At 35.8% G+C, this 22384-nt stretch overlaps 1 protein-coding gene across 1 annotated transcript in view; it reads left to right on the top strand.

The window, feature by feature from the left end:
* RSRC1 (arginine and serine rich coiled-coil 1) overlaps positions 1-21353 on the top strand; it is a 448688-nt gene extending 427335 nt beyond the window's left edge. The window contains exons 8-10 of the mRNA XM_018048443.1: positions 10495-10601; positions 19896-20048; positions 20688-21353. Of these exons, the coding sequence (XP_017903932.1) occupies positions 10495-10601; positions 19896-20048; positions 20688-20780 (353 nt within the window). The 3' untranslated portion in view covers positions 20781-21353. The remainder of the gene's footprint in view (positions 1-10494; positions 10602-19895; positions 20049-20687) is intronic.

Raw genomic sequence — 22384 nt, 5'->3', positions numbered from 1 at the left:
GGAATGCAAAGGATATAAAAGATAGAAGAATCTAGTAATTGCCTTTAAGATCAGAGCACAAAGCATTAGTTTGGATTTTACAAGGCCAGCCAGCAACAAAAGAGCAGTAATTTATGAGCTCAGCGTAAAAGAATAGCATAATTGCATTAAAAATTAATGCTAATGAACACTAAAATGGGGAAGGTGGTTATGATGAAAGTTTGTATTCATCTTCTCTGGTTTGAATGATGGCTAGTGGCTTGATTAATGGCTTAATTTCTATCAATTAGCGGGGAAAAATCTCCTGCGAGACAAGGGTAAATTGAGCATTGAATTACATATCTTGCTTTTGTGTGCTAAGAAAAAAGAGCTGCGTATCTCTGATATTAGCCACAGTGACAAATGTGGTGTGCCCTGCGATGTCTGCATTAGCTCTCCTGACAGGCGAGTTGTGTGTGGTTATGGGGTGTTTGGAGATGGCTGGCAGACAGCATTCACTGCGAGTGCCTCAGAAACACAACTCTTCCATCTACAGAATTTTAATTAGAGTCAATAAGAATTCTGAAATTTAAATGGACAACAAATAACAATTTCAGAGTCTATATTCTCCCCTGTTAATCCAGTATACTTCAAATTATATTCCTTTCTTCTATCCAATAGCTTTAGCTTTGTTGGAATTATTACTTTTATTAAAGTGAATTTAACTACCCATGTTTATTACATTTGAGATAAGCATAAGGTAGTAGTCTGTTAATATTTTGTTTAGTCAAATTCTCAGAAACCATTCTAGTTTTTTGTAGCAACAGTTACTGCACGATAAATAAACAACGGCTCTCAAGTAGTAATTTACATGAAAAAATGATAGGTTTTCTAAGAATTTTGTTTCTTTTATTCATTAATAAAGATTATCAGAATATAACATATATAATTCTTTAAAAATTTATTTGAGTAAGAAAGTTTCCAAAAATATACATCTGTAATCTAGCTCAAGATAATGCCAGAAGACCAAGACAATATTTATGGTGTCTCTTCTACTAATAAAGCTATGTTGTATTTTACTGAAGGAATAAGCATTAAAATGCAGAATAAGAACAATACTAGGGACATTTACTATACTAGTAAATGGTTAAGAAGGTGGGAAAAAGAGTATGTTGCCTGGCAGGAGGGAATAAAGACTTTATTTGACTAGTAAATAATGACTGGATCACAGTTCAGGGATTGGATCCCACTTCTACCACCAACCAGCTGTGTGACCTTGGCCAAGCTACTTAGCCTCAGTTTCTCATCTGTACAATGGAAATATTAACACTACTCTCTTTGATGGTCATGATCATTAAATGAGGTGATCCATGTGAATCTGCTTAGCACTTAATGCCATAAATGTAAGCTTCTGTTACTGCCATGATGACTGCTCCTGCTACCATAACAGCTCAGCTCACCTTTTTAACAACCATTTTAGTGAAAAATTAGCCTCTGTGACCTTCCTCACTGGAAAGGCATTCCAGATATTGATGATCAAAACAAGGGTCTGTAGACTTACAAACACTACACTAACTGTTTTAAAACATGAATTCTACCAGAGGACTACTCTTATAGGGAATGTGTGTTACTAGACATCCATTAGGATTCCATATGGCCAGAAATTGAGAGGTTTATACACTCACTTTTTAGCTAACTTCTATGTCTTTAGTACGATTACTAGATCAGTGCTCTAGAACTAGCTCTCAGCTATTCAGTGCTTTTGTTGCTTCCTGAGCCCTGTGCCTCCTTTTGTAGCCCTCTGTTTTCCTCGATATTACATTGTCTATTTGCATGTGTATTAATCATCTCTCCCATTAAAACATAAGTTCCACGAGGGAAGAAACTCTTGTCTCTAAACCCTGGTATGCAGAACACTTGCCTGAATATGCTCAACTATTTGGAAGTAGGAAAGGAGAGAGAAAGAGAGGGAAGAAAGGAGAGAAGCAATGTCTCAGCCATCCTATGATGTTTCAGCTAGTTTCCCTATGTCACAGAGGAGAAAACAGACCATCACAGCCCACTTGCCCAAAGGTCACAAAGCTAGTAAGTAGCAGAAACAGGGTTTAATCCAGATAGTCTGGACTCAGAGCCATAACTAACCACTTAGAGACATTTAATTTCTTAAGTTACAAATTTCTTATAATTTGACATTGCTCCCCCATGATTTTTTTTTTAATAGTTACTTTGTGTGCATGCTAAGTCACTTCAGTCCTATCCGACTCTTGTGACCCTGTGGCCTGTAGCCCACCAGCCTCCTCTGTCAATGGGATTCTCCAGGAAGAATTCTAGAGTGGGTTGCCATTTCCTCCTCCAGGGGATCTTCCCGACCCAGGGACAGAACCCACGTCTCTTACATCTCCTGAGTTGGCAGGTGGGTTCTTCACCACTGGCACCACCTGGGAAGCATGTCTTTTAATTTTTAAGTTTCAGCAAGTATTTATTGACTGCTTACTAAATCATAGAGCACACCATGCTAACTGCTGAAGTTGACACAAAAAGGTATGTCCCTATAGCTGGGAGAAATGAACCCTTTGCTTATGAACAGATTAATATCAGTGCAAGGTAACATATGCCGAGAGCCAAATGAACTATGGAAGATGTCCTTTACTCACAGATGCCAAGGGAAAGTGATAGGGAGGATTCAGAAAAAGTTAAGAGCATTCTAGGTGAGAAGAACTAAATGAGGTAGAATTTGTGTAGATTTTCAGTAAGGATTTTGTTTTTCATAAAACCTAGTCTGATTCTCAGTTCACTTGCACTTATTAAAATGTTTATCAGAAATTCTTCACTGGTTCAGTCACATTAAAAATATTCCTGTTACTTAATTTGATATGGGTAGCAGTTTGTTGTAAGTCTGTCTTGGACCCCGTCCAAGGGGGTTTGTTACTAGAGATAATCCAGGAGCCTCATTGGCAGGTATAAGTTGGTACTGTACCATAAGCTTCCAGAAGACTGGTAGACAAGCCACATTCTACTTAAGAAGCTTTCTCATCTTTCATGTTATTTATGGATATCAGGTAGTGTTAGTGTTGGATGGATTTCTAATATATATTTTGTATGCTTTGTGAAAGAAACTTACTTAAAATACACTGTTTTGGAGGGAAGCCAGTGGCTGTTTAATTAAAATTTTTGTTCATGAGAAGTTGCTTTAACTTTAGAATTCCAAGTAAGCTTTATAGGATGTTTTATTTGTTTATGAATTTTATTGACTAGCCATCTTCATTTGTATATTGAATAACCAGTTTGTTACTGTTTGCTTTTTTTCCTTCTTTTAAAACACTTGAAAATGCTTTACATTTCAAGGACTTTGTTTTGTTTTCAGTGTCTGTATTGGACCATAAAAGGGATTTTTCAGATATTTCCCTTCTTGACTAAAATTTTAGTCCATTTAAAATGAAAATAAGATATTCTCTTGTATTATTTATGTATTTATAGCAGTATATTAGTATATAATTTTTTTCCCCTTTGGGAGAGAAAAGCAGCATAACTAACTCAGTAACTATGAAGCCAACCAACCCAAATTCTTTGTAAAGTAAAATGCATTTTAACTTTGGGGAAATTCATAAATTAATAATATTCAAAAGGAGTCAAGGTACCTTTCATGAAACTCATGTTGTCCGCTAGCACGATTACATCTTGGGAAATAGTGCCATCTGCTGTTTTCAGCCTGCCATTGCTGCCAGTTTAGAGATGGGCTTGTTTGTAATCTGCAAATAGTTTACAGATTTACATTTTGTCTTTTCAAATAAAAAATTTTTATTGGACCTTGTCATCATTATTTACCAATCTTAAATTTGTGTACCATTTGATAATATTTTCAAAGAAAATTCTTTGTGTCATGTGAAATTATTAAATACAGCTTTAAGTAGCAGGTGAGCCTAATTTTTATAAGATCAGTGGTAACAAAATATTTGATTTTAATTTTCATCTTAAGAGGAACAAAATAATATTCCATTCAGCAAGTGAGTTAATACCTGACTTTTTTAGTCTCTAGTGACTTAATTTTGACTCCATAATTTTTTCTTACTATGAAATATGAAATATTCTACAGACTTCTTGTAAGCAACCTATGAAAGTCATTTTGTTTACCGGTAATGTATTTATCAAAAAGCATCAAGTGCAAACATAAATGTTTACCTCATGTTTATCAGGTTAATATTTTAAAACATCCTATAATTTTTATTCTCCCAGTAACTTCGTCACTTGTCTTCATTTTTACCTAATGGCTGGTAAATGCAGGATACTTTGTATGCTAGGCACTCATGCCAAGCATATAAACAATAATCAGTTTTAATCCACATTTTTCCCAGTCTTAAAATTGGTATAGAAATTTTAAATGACAAATTGGCATGTAAAACTTAAGAGCTTAAATTTAAAAACAATTTACTATATATTATTGATGTGTTTTATTCTGCTTCCCAAAATGACTGGGTTATACCTAAGACATACATTTGTGGGCATTGATCTTAGAATTTTGAGTATGAAGCAATTTAAAACATGTTTTATGCTTGTTTTTAGAGAGCATGGAGCTGAGCTATTTATAAGGCTGAAAATGTAAATATCCTATGAATCTTTCAAATTTTAGTTTATATATCACTCTCTTACTCTTTAATTTAAATATCACACTCTTTAAATATCGCCAGTAAAATGGTTCCCCGCATTGAAAGGTAAAAGCTATGTTGGTTTATTTTCATATTGTAAGTCAGGCAGACAGGCTTTCCCCTATCTGTCCTGTCACTTTGTTAGTCCGCATCTTTAAAGAAACACAAAGATAATGTTCTGTTTTTCTTCTAATCTTCTTTCCATCCTTTATAATTTCTCCAGTGCTGTTTTGTTAAACATACTGGCTCTTTGGCTAGCTTCTATGATAACACTTTTATTTGTGTTAGGAGCTGGTTGTATGCCCATATTTAAAGCTACAAACACTGGAAGCCTTACATCAAGTACTGTTTGTGAGCTCACCTCTGACATCTAATACTAATGATGTGCTTTGTAAATCCAAATTAGAGAATATGTTAGAGAAAAAAATCCGAAGGGTCAAACAGTTGATACTTAGGAGACATCATCCTGAAGTCAGAGATAGTGTTTTTGGTTGGAAACTAATGATTATGAAATAATTGTGAGAGTAATTAAGACCCACGCAAACAAATGTGTTTTCATATTAAAAATTAAAGTTGAATCACCTGGAATGGTATTTTTATGATTTTTCTGTGCTATATTAACGCTATTATACACGTAAATAGTAAAACACTATTCTCTGGTACAGGATGTGTTAATATTAATAAGTTAGCTGGGCAAAGAATCTTCTCGTTTTGCATGCTCAATTTGTACATTGCATAATTAAAGTCCGCAGGAGCTTTTATTCTAAAGCATGTGGAACTATTTGGTCTTCCATGACACTCTGACAGTGTTTGCTTTTATGTTGAAAAATATATTCTTCCAAAGATGGAAGTGTTGTCTCTGAAGCTATTATTTCCACACATTCCATGCAGGATTTCTCACATGAGAAAAGACTGGTTAGAGCTGTCAGGGACACATCTTCAGAAGCACTGTCTTTCTCTTAAATAAACTGGAACTTGCATAAGACTAGATACTTATAATTTGTGATTGGCCAAAAATTGAACCAAAGATTTTTCATAAAATGTTAATTTTTATTTTTTTAGCATATTAAACCAGATTTACTTTTATTCTCTTTATGTATCATTTAATCTTTGCAGCTTAGTATGTAGAAGTTGCTTTGATGCAAGTAGCTCTACCTTGTTAAACCAGTTGTTACAGTTGTTTTTTAAGTAAATTCAGTTATTCATAAAGGCTAAAATCCCAGCATTTTTAGATACCTTGGCTGAGTGTTCAGTAGCTCCTAATTCAACTGTGTATTCATTTCAGCTTAGACTAACCATAAGAGTGTGATCCATAAAGTTGCGTTTTTTCCTGCCCATCTGGCATGTGAAAACAATACAAAAACATGAAATGACACATGACTGTGGCTGTTTATTAAAGCACTAATTATAAAGGCAAACAACTGGGAACAACTCAAATGACCATCATTAGGTATTGGTAGGAAAAAAAACTATTATGCAACCGTATAATAAGTTACTGTATATCTGTAACATAGAATGAGCAAGTCTCTATACTAAAAGACATAGTGCTAAATTAGAGAAGTAATATACATAGAAATGTATAGCATTCTAATTTTGTATAAGAAAGAAGAGAATATGTATGCTCATATTTTCAAAAATAAGCAATGGAAGGATAAAGATCAAAACCTAATAAAAAATGATTGCCTGTGGATTAGGGGAAGAACTAGGGGAGTGGGGGAAGAAAGGAAACCTAGACTTTTCTGAATGATGTTTTAATTTTGACTTTAGAAGAATGTTTTATGCAATCAAAAACAAATATTAATTATGAAAACAACAGAGCAAAAGATTTTAAAACTTTTTTAAAAGCTGAAACAAATGAACCTAACTGTTATATATCAAGTTGGTAGCATAATCACATGGAAAATTATTTCTCCAAGTGACTTTATAGTGTTTTGACGGCTCATCAGTGGAACAAATCCTGAAAACGAAAAGAACCATGAATTTTAAATTGCATAACTCATCTTAATAGTAGTGTTTATCTTATTATTTTGAAACTAATACAAAGGCAACTCAGAAAGAACAAGTAAGTACTTTTGATCATATCTTTAAAGCCTAAGTAATATTCTTAGAATAAGAGGAATAATATACAAATATAAAAGACACAACAGAAGTATTACAGTCTTGAATTCAGTTGGTAATATCAGCACAAACTTATATTTGTTTTTTCTCTTCTAAAAATACATATTTCCTATCCCACCCACTGAAAAATATGAGAAGCATTGACAATCCAAAACCAACGGGAACCTCTACTGCTCAGGTTATTATCTTTAAATAAATGTCATTTCCCACTAAAAGGAATCCAAGCTTTTTGGGGAAATGGCTGATTGCAAGTCTAAGACAGGAACTGTACAGGATGAACCTGGGACCTCTTCAGTTCAGTCACTCAGTCATGTCCGACTCTTTACAACCCCGTGGACTGCAGCATGCCAGGCCTCCCTGTCCATCACCAACTCTCAAGAGTTTACTCAAACTCATGTCCATTGAGTCAGTGATGCAATCCAACCATCTCATTCTCTGTCATGTCCTTCTCCTTCCACCTTCAATCTTTCCCAGCATCAGGGTCTTTTCAAATGAATCAGTTCTTCGCATCAGGTGGCCAGAGTATTGGAGTTTCAGCTTTAGCATCAGTCCTTCCAGTGAATATTCAGGATTAATTTCCTTTAAGATGGACTGGTTTGATCTCCTTGCAGTCTGAGGGACTCTCAGGAGTCTTCTCCAACACCACAGTTCAAAAGCATCAGTTCTTTGGCACTCAGCTTTCTTTATATCCAACTCTCACATCCATACATGACCACTGGAAAAACCATAGCCTTGACTAGATGGACCTTTGTTGGCAAAGTAATGTCTCTGCTTTTGAATATGCTATCTAGGTTGGTCATAACTTTTCTTCCAAGGAGTAAGCGTCTTTTAATTTCATGGCTGCAGTCACCATCTGCAGTGATTTTGGAGCCCCCAAAAATAAAGTCTGTCACTGTTTCCACTGTTTCCCCATCTATTTGCCATGAAGTGATGGGACCAGATGCCATGATCTTAGTTTTCTGAATGTTGAACTTTAAGCCAACATTTTCACTCTCCTCTTTCACTTTCATCAAAAGACTCTTTAGTTCTTCATTTTCTGCCATAAGGATGGTGTCATCTGCACATCTGAGGTTATTGATATTTCTCCTGGGAATCCTGATTCCAGCTTGTGCTTCCTCTAGCCTAGCATTTCTCATGATGTACTCTGCATAGAAGTTAAATAAGCAGGGTGACAATATACAGCCGTGATGTACTCCTTTCTCTATTTGGAGCCAATCTGTTGTTCCATGTCCAGTTCTAACTGTTGCTTCCTGACCTGCATACAGATTTCTCAAGAGGCAGGACAGGTGGTCTGGTATTCCCTTCTCTTTCAGAATTTTCCACAGTTTATTGTGATCCACACAGTCAAAGGCTTTGACATAGAAAGTAGAAATAGAGCAGAAATAAAGCAGAAATAGATGTTTTTCTGGAACTCTCTTGCTTTTTCCATGATCCAGCGGGTGTTGGCAATTTGATCTCTGCTTCCTCTGCCTTTTCTAAAACCAGCTTGAACATCAGGAAGTTCACGATTCACGTACTGTTGAAGCCTGGCTTGGAGAATTTTGAGCATTACTTTACTAGCATGTGAGATGAGTACAATTGTGCAGTAGTTTGAGAATTCTTTGGCATTGCCTTTCTTTGGAATTGGAATGAAAACTGATGTTTTCAGTCCTGTGGCCACTGCGGAGCTTTTCGAATTTGCTGGCATGTTGAGTGCAACACTTTCACAGCATCATCTTTCAGGATTTGAAATAGCTCAACTGGAATTCCATCACCTCCAGTAGCTTTGTTCATAGTGATGCTTCCCAAGGCTCACTTGACTTCACACTCCAGGATTTCTGGCTCTAATTGAGTGATTATACCACCATGATTATATGGGACCTCTTGCCAGTCTTAACAAAAGAGGTCATATCAGAAGAGTGCTCCCACTCTCCCACTCTTCATATCCAAGAGGCTCCCACTTGGCAAAGGTAGAATCAAAATGTGAAGATGATGCCCATGGACTGAAATGCATTAAATATATAACTATTCATGAGCTCATAATGGTCACCTTTGGACCAGAATTGATCAATAAAGGGAAAGAATTAAACGCTCTGCTTTTTCCTGTACAGACTATATTTCAGTCATAAAATAGTCAATGAGGGAAGTTCTTTAGATCAGAGTTAATAAATATGGTACAAATAATAGAATTAGAAAAAAAATCACCATTTTGCAGTGCCTAATAAAATAATGGATCTAAGCAACAATCGTTAATGTCTGCTAAAACCATTAAGTGAAAGTTTAGTGGAGAACTTAATAACAGGGTAGGACTGACATCATCTTGAACACACTGATCAACCTTAACATCATTAAAAGTGGAAGAAGCACACCCTAATCTGATGTATTTGGAATTACACAGCACTACCTGTGATGTATGCTTGACCAAAAGAAACTGAACCTGATACTTAAGCCTGACTAGACCTAACTGCTGGTTTACAGAAAATATGAAGTCCAGAAGAACATCTTAAATGACACCATGATAATAATATCAGCAAAATCCAGAATATAGAAAATTTTAGAGGCTAAATGATCCATTTTCTCCAATAAATAAATGACAATGAAAAGAAGGGTTGGTGGACTGTGATTAAGAGGAATTTAAGATACTTGTTGACTAAGTGTAATATGTGGACTTTGTTTAGATCCTGTTTCAGACGAACCAACCGTTAAAAAAAAAAAAACAAAAAACACTTTTCTTGGGCAATCAGTAAAAATTAAACATGGACTATACAGGACGATATTAAGGAATTGTTCCTAATAATGTTGGACTTAAAGATAGTATTGTGGTTATGTTGCTAGTGTTTTTCCTTAAGCCCTTATCTGAGATGCCTACTAAAATACTTACGGGTAACATGGCAAGAACTGACTCATTGGGAAAGACCCTGATGTTGGGAAAGATTGAGGAGGAGAAGAGGAGAAGTGGGGTTCAGAGGATGAGATGGTTGGATGGCATCACCAACTCAGTGAACATGAGTTTCAGCAAACTCCAGGAAATGGTGAAGGACAGGGAAGCCTGGCATGCTGGAGGAGCCTGACAGGCTACAGTTCATGGGGTCACAAGAGTTGGGCATGACGTAGCAACTAAACCACCAAAATATCAATGCCTACTTCAATTTTGGGGGGGAGTGGACCTGAAGTACTTAAAATTAAATCCCACACATTATGCCACTGGAGAAGGAAATGGCAGCCATCTCCAATATTCTTGCCTGGAGAATCCCAGGGACGAAGGGGCCTGGTGGACTGCCGTCTGTGGGATCGCACAGAGTTGGACACAACTGACGCGACTTAGCAGCAGCAGCAGCATAATGCCATGTTGTTGTTGTTCAGTCACTCAGTCATGTCTGACTTTACGACCCCATGGAAGGGAAACCCACTGATAGATTAAATAAGAAGAAGAAAATTAATATATAATTAATATAAATATAATTATATATCATTATACCAGAGGCTTCCCTGGTAGCTCAGTCAGTAAGGAATCTGCCTGCAATGCATGAGACCCGGGTTCAATCCCTGTGTCAGGAAGATCCCTTGGAGAAGGAATGTTCTATTTGTGGATCTCTAGGGGTAAAATGTTTCTGTTACAACTTAACCATAACATCTTTTTTTGTTTGTTTGTTTGTTTTTTGTGGGTTTTTTTAACATCTTTTTTTTTTAATCCAGTAAGTCATAATATTACTTCATAGAAAGAACATTGTTTAGGTATAGTGCTGTTAACAAGCTTACACATCAAAATACATGGACATTATATGCTCTCTTTTAGACCAAACCACCCTGGTAGAACAAGTAAAAAGAGTCAAAGAAATTGAAGCCATTGAAAGTGATTCTTTTGTTCAGCAAACATTCAGATCAAGTAAAGAAATCAAAAAGGTAAGTTTTCATCCAGGCCTTATGAATAAGCCTTTACATTCCAACTAAAGAGATGCTTTATTAATGGATTTTACTTAAATATAAGTTCTTCTAGTTAGATGAAGTAGGGCAAAAGAGTGTCAGCATGTTATTGAGAGAAAAAATGAATCAGTGAGAATCAGTTTGTTTAAACTGTTAAAAAAAAACCTGTAAAAATGTTTCTGATGGTATTTTTATTTTAAAATTCACCAAGAAGACAAAGTAAAATGTCAACATGACAGTTCTATAGCAGTAATGTGCATTTTGTGAACATACACCATTTTCTTTTCAAATGCATACATCTGCTTTTTGAATTGACATTGCTAGAGAAAAGTTAGAAAAGAACTTTAACAATAAAATTATTGCCCACATAGTAACGTATATCTGTCTACACTCTTTGTCTATATATGGGTATCACTTACTCAGCTCTAATAAAAGGAGCTTTCGTTGGCATTTTATTTCTGTTGAATATTTGATTTATTATTTCAATCATTATCAGGGTTATTTTTTGGAATTTGTATTCCTTTAGGAAGAAAAGGCTATCTACTGTGAAATACATGTATTCTTTAATATCAAACATATAATGAAGATGTGGTATAGTTACTTTTATTCAAAAATATTCTGCATCTGTAGATATGTTAATGACTGTGTGTATGGCATTCTACTGATGAATGTATTGGATCGGCCAAAAAGTTCATTCAGATTCTTTTGTAAGATGGTACGGGAAAACCCAAATGAACTTTTTGGCCAACCCAATATCATAGTTCATTCATTTTGTTTCCTCAGATAAGTAGATATTTAAACAGTTGTAAGTTTGGAGGTATTATATATATGTTTGTGAATATCCATTATTTTCACCAGAGGATAAATTTTTCAAGATGGAGTTATTTGTTAAAGGTTAATATCGTTTATTTTCATACCTATTCCCAAAGTCATTCTCCTAAAATACTGTATCAGTTCAAATTCCACCCCAAAGTATAGGGAGAAGTGTGCCTCTCACACCCTGGTTAACACCTAACATTTTTTTAAGTCAGACTTTTTCATGTTTACTGACCTAATAGGTAAACATTGACCTTCTGTTGTTCCGTTAGCATTTCTTTTATTGTTAGTGAGATGGGTGGCTTTTCAGTTACCATATATATTTTAAAATGATTCATTCTGGAGACATGAATTGAGCATGTGCAAGATGCCGGGATGCACTAGACAACCTTGGTTAGTCCATGCCCCTGCCCTGTTATTTTGCTGATTTCGTTTGAACATTTTGTAGTGTGCCACCACAATCTCTGAAGAAAAAGGAGCTGTGAAATGCACATTCATAAATATAGCTGCCCATTTTATTTAATATCTTACTTGTACATGTTATGGGGTCATTCACTTGTCCTAGTAGAATTGTAATTTATTTTGAAGTTGACTTCAGTAGTATTTGTTTTCTAGAGTTCACCTTGACTTCCCAGTTCTCACTGGACACACTTAAGATAAACTAGCATTTTGTTTCTGTGGAACTATTTATTACTCTATGGTTAAATACTAAGTTTTCTTCTAAATAACTTTTTCCCATATGGTATTAATTATTAATATAATAAATTTATTTGCAGTTCTGTTCCTCTTTTCCAAGATAATAGCAGTTCTTCCAGTAACTAGTAAAATTGACAGTGATTGAGGAAATTGATCCAAACCCTGTTTAATATAGTGGAAAGAGCATGAACTTTGGACTCAAGATCTGACTTTGAACTTAACTTTTACACTTCCTACCATAATTTATGATCTAGAGCAAACCTCAACCTCTTTCTAAGCCTCTGTTTCCAAATTCATAACATTAAGCTAGTAATATCTACTTTTCAGAGTATTGAGGATTAAATATAATGATTATCAAATATCTAACATGTTTATTAATCCATTAAATGTTTATTTCTAAATTATAGACTAGCATCTAAATTATTTGATATCTAAGTATGTTCTACACACTAAGTATGTATAGTATATACAAAACTTGAAAAGTTCTACTGTAGGTATTCAATCTGTCTGAAGTATAAACCTTACTTCATTTATGTTCTTCTGATATTGCCCTCAGTCTCCTTGCTCACAAATCAGAGAACTTACTGATACAGAAATTCTTTAGAATTTCTTAAAAGACTTCTGAAATGAAAAATGTAATAATATCTATATATTTTAATTTCAGGATTTGTAATTTTTCTACCTTGTTATATTCCCAAGAAAAGTTTTAAAATATTATTTCCTTTGGTTATTAATCTTAAGATAACTGATTAAATCCAAGAGAAAAACTGTTCTACCCAAATTTATAACAAACCCTTTGTGTAGTTAAATGGGCTTCCTATGAAAGCAATGTAAAAGAATTTCACCTACCTCTCTCATCAAAGGGACCACCATTATTAATTATTTTAATAATTAGCTTTTATTTGCTTTAGTTTTTAGTGCTGAGTTGGAATTTACTGTTTCAATATGGCTTTTCTTATACTTCCAATTCAGATGCCACAGTTAAGCATTAAGAGGACAAGGATGGAACCCCTAGGGGGTCTCTTCATTTTGTAAGCAACCTTAAGAAATCTGTGTGAGGGCAACCCACCTACTGTCTCAACTATCTCTTAAAAAAAATTTCCCCTTAACAATAATTCATAGAAAGATATAAAATTAGAACAGGCTAGCTCTTGGCTGGATAAGAATGACAGAGAAGCAGTTCAGTTCAGTTCAGTTCAGTCGCTCAGTCTTTGCGACCCCATGAATTGCAACGTGTCAGGCCTCCCTGTCCATCACCATCTCCCGGAGTTCACTCAAACCCACGTCCATCGAGTCGGTGATGCCATCCAGCCATCTCATCCTCTGTCATCCCCTTTTCCTCCTGCCCTCAATCCCTCCCAGCATCAGAGTCTTTTCCAATAGTCAAGTCTTTGCATGAGGTGGCCAAAGTACTGCAGAAGCAGCCTCAAAATATTAATCCAGCACTGCGAGTTGAGCCACTTAGAAATATGTTTAGTTTAAATATTTTACCAATAATTTTATTTATTTCCTCTAAAATTCAAACCAGATTACAATAAATCTTGCATTTAGCAATTAGGAAGCAGTGGTCAAAAACATGAGAGGGAGGGTCAGACGTGGAGCCACATTCTGATTCTGCCATTTGCTGACTGTATCCTTCAACTGTGTAATAGTTTCATTACACCTTGACTCTCTTCTCTTAAAATGGGGATAATACCTGTAGCAGAGGTTTTTAACGGATGAACAAGATATTTACATAAAACAGTTAACCACATGCCTGGCATATATAAATATTCAAGAAATGAAAGCTATTGCCACACCTCGTCTTCCTGCTGCTAATCCACCTTCTCCTCTCACTGAAGACCAAGTGCTGGATGTGTGTGCGACTTCCTTCAGAGCGATTTTAGACACAAAAATTTCCATTTTAGTTCTGCCAGAGATTGTTTTATGTAATTTTTTATGTTCTCTATACCTAAAATTCTCCTTACTTGAGGCTTGGTGATCTACTGTATTACCAAGCAAAGAGTTTTAAAATTACTTTACACAGTAACTTACTGGTTTCATGTATAGACATCAGCTTGAAACCAGTTTGTTTCGACACAGCCATTTGGAAATGTTAAAGCACTAAGCAAATGGTATAAAACAATGTTGTATCCCAGCCCCACTTTTTCATATATATTTAAATAACTAAAATAATAATTACCATTATAATGGCTACCATTATACTAGACATTTAACTTTTATAATTTAACTAGTATCCTAGTAACATTTATAACTGAGGTTCAATAAATTTTATAATGCATGGTTAAATCTAATAAATGATTGAAAGCAGCATCTAAACCAAATTTGTCTAACACCAGAACCCATTTTTTTTCCTACTGATTAAATGTCTCTCATAATTGTAACTCAATGCATATTCCCTGTTAAGTTATTAAAAAAGCATGCTTTGAAGTGACCCTAAAAGGGGAATATGCTAAAAAGCCTCAGAAGATGGCATTTACCTTGGTAAACATACAGTAAGGCTAATAAAATATTAGCTATCCAACCCTGGACTTGTATTAGTTGTCACATATCAAAATCATCAGAAGAGCAGTGATGGGCCAGCAAAGCATAAATTCGCACTGGACTGTAATATAAAACAGTAGGCCAATTTATTAGTTTAGAAAGTGATATCCCTTCCATTTGCTAAAATGTCTGTGTCTGCAATATGAGGTATAGATTCAGGATGTCCAAGAAGATGAATTATTTATCAGGAGATGACTTAGCAAAGGGAGGTAAATTATCTAGAGGACCATTTCATCCAGGTCATGGGGAGATCTTATGGGCTATCCTTTTCTTGAAAATTAAATTATGACCCAAGTTTCAACATCCTTCTCTCCTGGACAATTCTACACATGTTGGTATAAAATTTGTATCTCTAAAGAAGGCTTTTGTATAACCTAATGACCCCTTCCATTGGTAGAGTCTTCAGCTGTATAAATTCCACTAATTCAACTAGGGAGATATTACCAGAAAAGTGGCTATCACCAGTGACGTGCTAGATGGTGTGTCTCCTGCAACACGTTGATTTAACTAGTTTTAACTCTCTACCGTCCTATTCTCTAATGTGAGTAGATAGACAGTCTGACAGTTCCTGATATATCATCAACTTGAGAAACCAAGATGCAACTTGTTTTCAGACTGCTCTCCCAGATAAGCTTATTATAAGTTATTCAGCCCTAACGTCGTGTTTGGCCGATATCCACCAGTGTTCGAAAAGGGTACCTAACTAAGCAGCATGGTCATTTGTTCTTTTACTTATAAAGTACATATTAAAACAAATTGTTCCAAACTGAACCACCAGGTGGCAATGCTACTTAAAGCCAGATGTTTGATCGTGGGCTGGCCGTATTAAGGGTTTTGTAAAAGTCAAATTTTCTCTAAAACAGCTTTCCTCACTTAAAGAAGCAATTAATCATTTTCCTCACACATTTTTAAATTCAGTTCAGTTCAATCAGTCAGCCGTGTCCAACTCTTTGCGACCCCATGAATCGCAGCACGCCAGGCCTCCCTGTCCATCACCGTCTCCCAGAGTTCACTCAAACTCACGTCCATTAAGTCAGTGATGCCATCCAGCCATCTCATCTTCTGTTGTCCCCTTTTCCTCCTTCCCCCAATCCCTCCCAGCATCAGAGTCTTTTCCAATGAGTCAACTCTTCGCATCAAAAGGGCCCAAAGTACTGGAGTTTCAGCTTTAGCATCATTCCTTCCAAAGAACACCCAGGGCTGATCTCCTTTAGAATGAACTGGTTGGATCTCCTCGCAATCCAAGGGACTCTCAAGAGTCTTCTTCAACACCACAGTTCAAAGGCATCAATCCTTCGGTGCTCAGCTTTCTTCACAGTCCAACTCTCATATCCATACATGACCCCTGGAAAACAATAGCCTCGACTAGACGGACCTTTGTTGGCAAAGTAATGTCTCTGCTTTTGAATATGCTGTCTAGGTTGGTCATAACTTTCCTTCCAAGGAGTAAGCGTCTTTTAATGTCATGGCTGCAGTCACCATCTGCAGTGATTTTGGAGCCTAGAAAAATAAAGTCTGACACTGTTTCTACTGTTTCCCCATCTATTTCCCATGAAGTGATGGGACCAAATGCCATATCTTCGTTCTCTGAATGTTGAGCTTTAAGCCAACTTTTTCACTCTCTTCTTTTACTTTCATCAAGAGGCTTTTTAGTTCCTCTTCACTTTCTGCCATAAGGGTGGTATCATCTGCATATCTGAGGTTATTGATATTTCTCCCAGCAATCTTGATTCCAGCTTGTGTTTCTTCCAGTCCAGTGTTTCTCATGATGTACTCTGCATATAAGTTAAATAAGCAGGGTGACAATATACAGCCTTGACGTACTCCTTTTCCTATTCGGAACCAGTCTGTTGTTTCATGTCCAGTTCTAACTGTTGCTTCCTGAACTGCGTATAGGTTTCTCAAGAGGCAGGTCAGGTGGTCTGGTATTCCCATCTCTTTCAGAATTTTCCACAGTTTATTGTGAACCACACAGTCAAAGGGTTTGGCATAGTCAATAAAGCAGAAATAGATGTTTTTGTGGAACTCTCTTGCTTTTTCCATGATCCAGCGGATGTTGGCAATTTGATCTCTGGTTCCTCTGCCTTTTCTAAAACCAGCTTGAATATCTGGGAGTTCACGGTTCATGTATTGCTGAAGCCTAGCTTGGAGAATTTTGAGCATTACTTTACTAGCGTGTGAGATGAGTGCAATTGTTCAGTAGTTTGAGCATTCTTTGGCATTGCCTTTCTTTGGGATTGGAATGAAAACTGACCTTTTCCAGTCCTGTGGCCATTGCTGAGTTTTCCAAATTTGCTGGCATATTGAGTGCAGCACTTTCACAGCATCATCTTTCAGGATTTGAAATAGCTCAACTGGAATTCCATCACCTCCACTAGCTTTGTTTGTAGTAATGCTTCCTAAGGCCCACTTGACTTCACCATCCAGGATGTTTGGCTCTAGATGAGTGATCACACCATCGTGATTATCTGGGTCGTGAAGATCTTTTTTGTGCAGTTCTTCTGTGTATTCTTGCCACCTCTTCTTAATGTCTTCTGCTTCTGTTAGGTCCATACCATTTCTGCCCTTTATCGAGCCCATCTTTGCATGAAATGTTCCCTTGGTATCTCTAATTTTCTTGAAGAGATCTCTAGTCTTTCCCATCCTGTTGTTTTCCTCTATTTCTTTGCATTGATCTCTGAAGAAAGCTTTCTTATCTCTTCTTGCTATTCTTTGGAACTCTGCATTCAGATGCTTAAATCTTTCCTTTTCTCCTTTGCTTTTTGCTTCTCTTCTTTTCACAGCTATTTGTAAGGCCTCCCCAGACAGCCATTTTGCTTTTTTGCATTTCTTTTCCATGGGGATGGTCTTGATCCCTGTCTCCTGTATAATGTCACAAACCTCCGTCCATAGTTCATCAGGCACTCTATCTATCAGATCTAGTCCCTTAAATCTATTTCTCACTTCCACTGGGATTTGATTTAGGTCATACCTCAATGGTCTAGTGTTTTTCCCCACTTTCTTCAATTTAAGTCTGAATTTGGCAATAAGGAGCTTATGATCTGAGCCACAGTCAGCTCCTGGTCTTGTTTTTGCTGACTGTATAGAGCTTCTCCATCTTTGGCTGCAAAGAATATCAGTCTTATTTCGGTGTTGACCATCTGGTGATGTCCATGTGTAGAGTCTTCTCATGTTGTTGGAAGAGGGTGTTTGCTAAGTGGTTATTTTTAAATTAACCATTATTAAATAATAAATTTTATGTTCTGATCCTAACCATTGAGAACTTTATGTTTTCTTTATATACCTTATATGTATAAAAGCTATTTTCGAATAAAACTGATGTACTGTGTAGGTAAAAACAAAATCAGATTACTTGATTTTTGTAATAGAATGTTATCTCTGCCACCTGAATATGTGCAGTCTGCATCTTTGGCAACTAGAATAACAACACTTCACAATTTCTTAAGGTTGTTCAATATGGACAGGTAGTCTCCTAGCTGAGCCCTGTCATAGCCTGGCCTAGTTACACAGAGCAGTATGCCCACTTCAGTATTTTTGCCTGGAGAATTCCACGGACAGGGGAGCCTGGCGGTCTACAGCCCGTGGGATCACACAGTCAGACATGACTGAAATGATTTGGCACACATGTAATACTCTTTTCCCTGTGTGGCAACACATAATTTTAAAAAATTGTGTCTTGGACCTCACTGGGCTGGGATACTTCCCCACATCCCTCTGGGTGGAACATGGGGTTTTACTGTTACATGTCTTCAGTTTTATAAAAAGTCAGTGTAGTATCACTTAGGGCTATGAGTCTTCTATGACCAGTATTTTGGAGATGTAGTAATGTTTGAGGTCTGGGAAAAAAATATATTGGTTGCAAAATAAAAGAAGAAAACTTCCAAATCAAATTTACTGAATATTTCTTTAAACATCTCTATTGTAACTTGTTGCAATTTGTGTTTATATATATATATTTTGGTATTTTTTTGTTAGAGATCTGTCACCCCTTCAGCAAAAAGTCATCTTCAGTTTGGACAGGGAACATGTCTTCTTATTCTCCCTGGTGTACCCAGTGCTAAGCAGTTAGTAGTGCTTAGTAAGTACTGGTTAAATAGACGAATCTCCAATTCTGAGATAAATCATTCTAATAGCTAATTCATGCATATTTCATTTTCCCCAGTGGCATCTGTTTTACACTTCATTCAGAGAAGTGGATGTTCAGAAGTAGGAAAGTCAACAAAACATGGAAATTGAAAAGCTATAGGTTTAGAACAATGGGTGCAGAAAAAAAATAAGGCTAGTCAATCATCTAGAGTTTTTTAATTTTAACTTTTAATTCCAGCTTCTCATCTAGTTTATCTCATCATTCATTTCATATTATCCCTGCAGCCCTGCTGTGAATTAGGCACTTCCCTGACCTTCTCCTCCCTCAGGGAAGGAGATGTTAAAATTAACCTGAGTAGTACTATATTCTTGGTTCTTTCCAAGCAGGCACAATGATTTATTAGTCTTTTGTCCCTGGTACCAAGCACAGTACCTGGCCTATGGTATTTTGTACAGTGGAATAGGATTCAACCACAAACAGGAATGAAATACTGATATACATGTTAAATGAAAGAAGCCAGTCACACACACACACACAAAAAACACATATTGTATGATTCTTTTTATATAAAATGTACAGAATAGACAAATCCATAAAGACGGAAAGTAAATGAGTGGTTGCCTAGGAATGTCAGTGTTGGGGAGAAATGGGGAGCAGTGACTGCTAGTGGATATGTGTTTTTTTAGGAGGGTTATACAAATGTTCTAAAGTTGTTTGGAGTGATAGTTTCAGAACTCTGCTGATATAATAAAAGCAATATGAATTGTGATATGGAATTAAATTTCAGTAAGGCAGTTATTTAAGAAATAGTAATAAAAATCTTTAGATTTGCTTTTTATACCTAAAGAGACCAGCTCAATGGAGATTTGTTGCCTACTTGTTTTGATTAATAGAATTTACATCTGTGTAATGTATATACTTTTTCAATAGTATAGACTCATAAGTACAAATTTCTTAAGAAAAATATGTTGATTGTAAGAATAACATTTTCACAATTTTTTTGTATTTGTTTGCTTGTTTGAGGAATAGTCTGTTATTCAGTATCCTAGGGCCATGTTGCGGTTAGTATCATCTCAAAGGAAGCCAGTTGAGCAATTATTATTCAAAATCGAAAGTGCTTTATGTTTCAGTCAGTGGAAGCTAGTGAAGTGAAGAATGCAGCAGCCACATCAGGACCAGCATCAGTGGTGTCTGATCCACCGAGTACTGAGAAGGAAATAGACCCAAGCAGCATCCCTACTGCTATCAAGTACCAAGATGACAATTCTCTGGCTCATCCAAATGTAAGACCCTTAAGCCTTAAGAATGTCAGCTTAAGTCTAGTTCACTGAAGTTAATTCAGACTGCTGTTCTTTTGGGCTGGTGACAAAAATACCATTGAAGGAAATGGATTCATATGTTCGTATTTGCCAAAAATAAGACAGCTCACCCCCAGCCCTTAGAGCTGTTACCAGTATTTGAATCTGGTTTGAGCCATCCTGTGTTACCTGATTTCTAGAAGATTCTTTATGTGGTTAAGAAAAACAGACAAAAAAGAAGAGTTTTGTTTCGTTTTTTCATCTGGCACTAAAAGATCTAATTCTGGCTCTGCTCCTGTTGGCTTATTGACTGTGGGCATGTCATTAATGTCATATTGTGCTGTCTTCTATGAATTAGGGTCATACCACTCTGTCTCTCAGAAAGTTTGTAGGAAATAAACTTTACAACATGAAATGTAAAATTGCTAATAATTTTTATATTAGCCCTTTTACTCAACTTTCCAAAGGTTATTCCAAATAGATGATCTTCAATTAAGAAGTCATCAAGAGTTAAGTAGTATCTAAATCTTGTGCTAAAGGATGTATTCTATAAAGATGATTTGTAAGATCAAATCCAAGTTGTTTGGCAAACAATGATATTTTTCTTTTTTTTTTTCATTTCAGTTATTTATTGAGAAAGCTGATGCTGAGGAAAAATGGTTCAAGAGATTAATCGCTCTCCGACAAGAAAGGCTAATGGGCAGTCCTGTGGCCTAAAGTAATATTCATGTGGTTGAATTAACAGTAACATTGGAAATTTAGGTTTTTAAATCCTAGTATTAACTTTTTACTCTTAAAAATAATTTAGCTGATTATATAAAAAGGATAATCTCATTTCATTCTTTTCTCATGTAGGCTCTACTAGTTGTTGATTTGAACTTAATCAAACATTGTGAATATTGAAACTAGTATAAAGTTTAAGAATGCATGAAAATGTCATACTGTTAATAAAGCTAATCCTAAAAGTATTAGTATTAAAATAAATGGTATACAGTAGTGTTTCTGAGTACAATTTGAAAAATATCAAGTTGCTGTTTAAAGACACAATTTTGATTGGTCATGAATATAAAAGAATCAAAATATATGCTGTGTGAGTGTGAGATTTCATCTTCCATGTATTTTAAAACCATTTGAAATGTTTTATTTCACCTTACTACAAAATTTTAAGCACAATAACAAGCACTGTAAACAATCTAAGCAGAATGAGCCGTGCTAATCTTAGAGGAATAACACATTTAGTGAAAAATGTACTTGAAAATTAAATAAATTGATGGTTTGTTTGAATTGAGATCAGCTTTTAATAGGTGCTTCTTTGGAACATGTTAGCAGTTCTCAGCTCCTTCTTTTGAAAATTACACATTCACACTAGACCTAACCAGTTGGCCAGATATTCATGATGGAGAATCATTTCTGACAAAACTGCTAAGAGCTCTCACTTCAGCCTTGCTTAACCAACTGCTATATACTGCAGAAGAATCCAGCTAATTGTAATTTTGATAAGGCTATCTGTCATTGTAGAATGCCTTTCTCTGGTGGCTGAATGAAAATCAGCTATGCATTCCATACTGAACATGCCAGAGATAAAGGCTTTTAGGCCTGTCTTACAAACTAGTTTTCAACAGCTGACATGAATATTTCCCTTTTCTATTCTGCTCAGTTTTGTATCTGTGAAGACTGTATCTCAGAACAGAAGCTAAGCATGAAAAGTTCTTGGGCTCAGATTGATGCCATCTTTTTATATTTCTGAAACTGCTAAAATTGTAATCCCTGTTAAAAATGAAAACTCTAAGTAACTTAAAATCAATTGCAAAAGGATTGGAAACAGACTGATGACAAAATACTTGCTTTCTATACAAACATGTTTCCATTTTCTCAATATACACTAGTGGATATTTTTCCTTAGTTGTAAGTAAAGTGCCCAGTATGAGCTCAGGTTTGTGTGATTTTTAACATATACAAATTTTAAGTGACTTTAAAGAGGGACCACAGTTACTGAATAATTTTATATTTCATTATTACATAAATAGTAACAGAACTATCACCCTTTGGGGAAGTATATTTTAGTGGTCTGGGCAAGAATACGGTTTGTCATTTGGGCCACTAATGATTCTACAGAGAAGGCGGACTAGGCATTTTTTCTCAGAATGCCTGATGTTCCTCATATATAAAATAGTGAAAATACTATGATCCGCTTTAATTATACTTAACATCAGAGTTCCTCTTTGGCAAGTGGTCTGAATACAGAGCTTTGAACTGCAATAGATTTATATTTTAAAGCTAAATTTTTCATGAGATAGAGAATCAAGTTATTTTTTTATTTG

The sequence above is a fragment of the Capra hircus genome, chromosome 1, assembly GCF_001704415.2.
Source record: "Capra hircus breed San Clemente chromosome 1, ASM170441v1, whole genome shotgun sequence".
Classification (NCBI taxonomy): domain Eukaryota; kingdom Metazoa; phylum Chordata; class Mammalia; order Artiodactyla; family Bovidae; genus Capra; species Capra hircus.
Note: the sequence above shows the minus strand (reverse complement) of the source record. Positions and strands in the feature narration are given on the sequence as shown.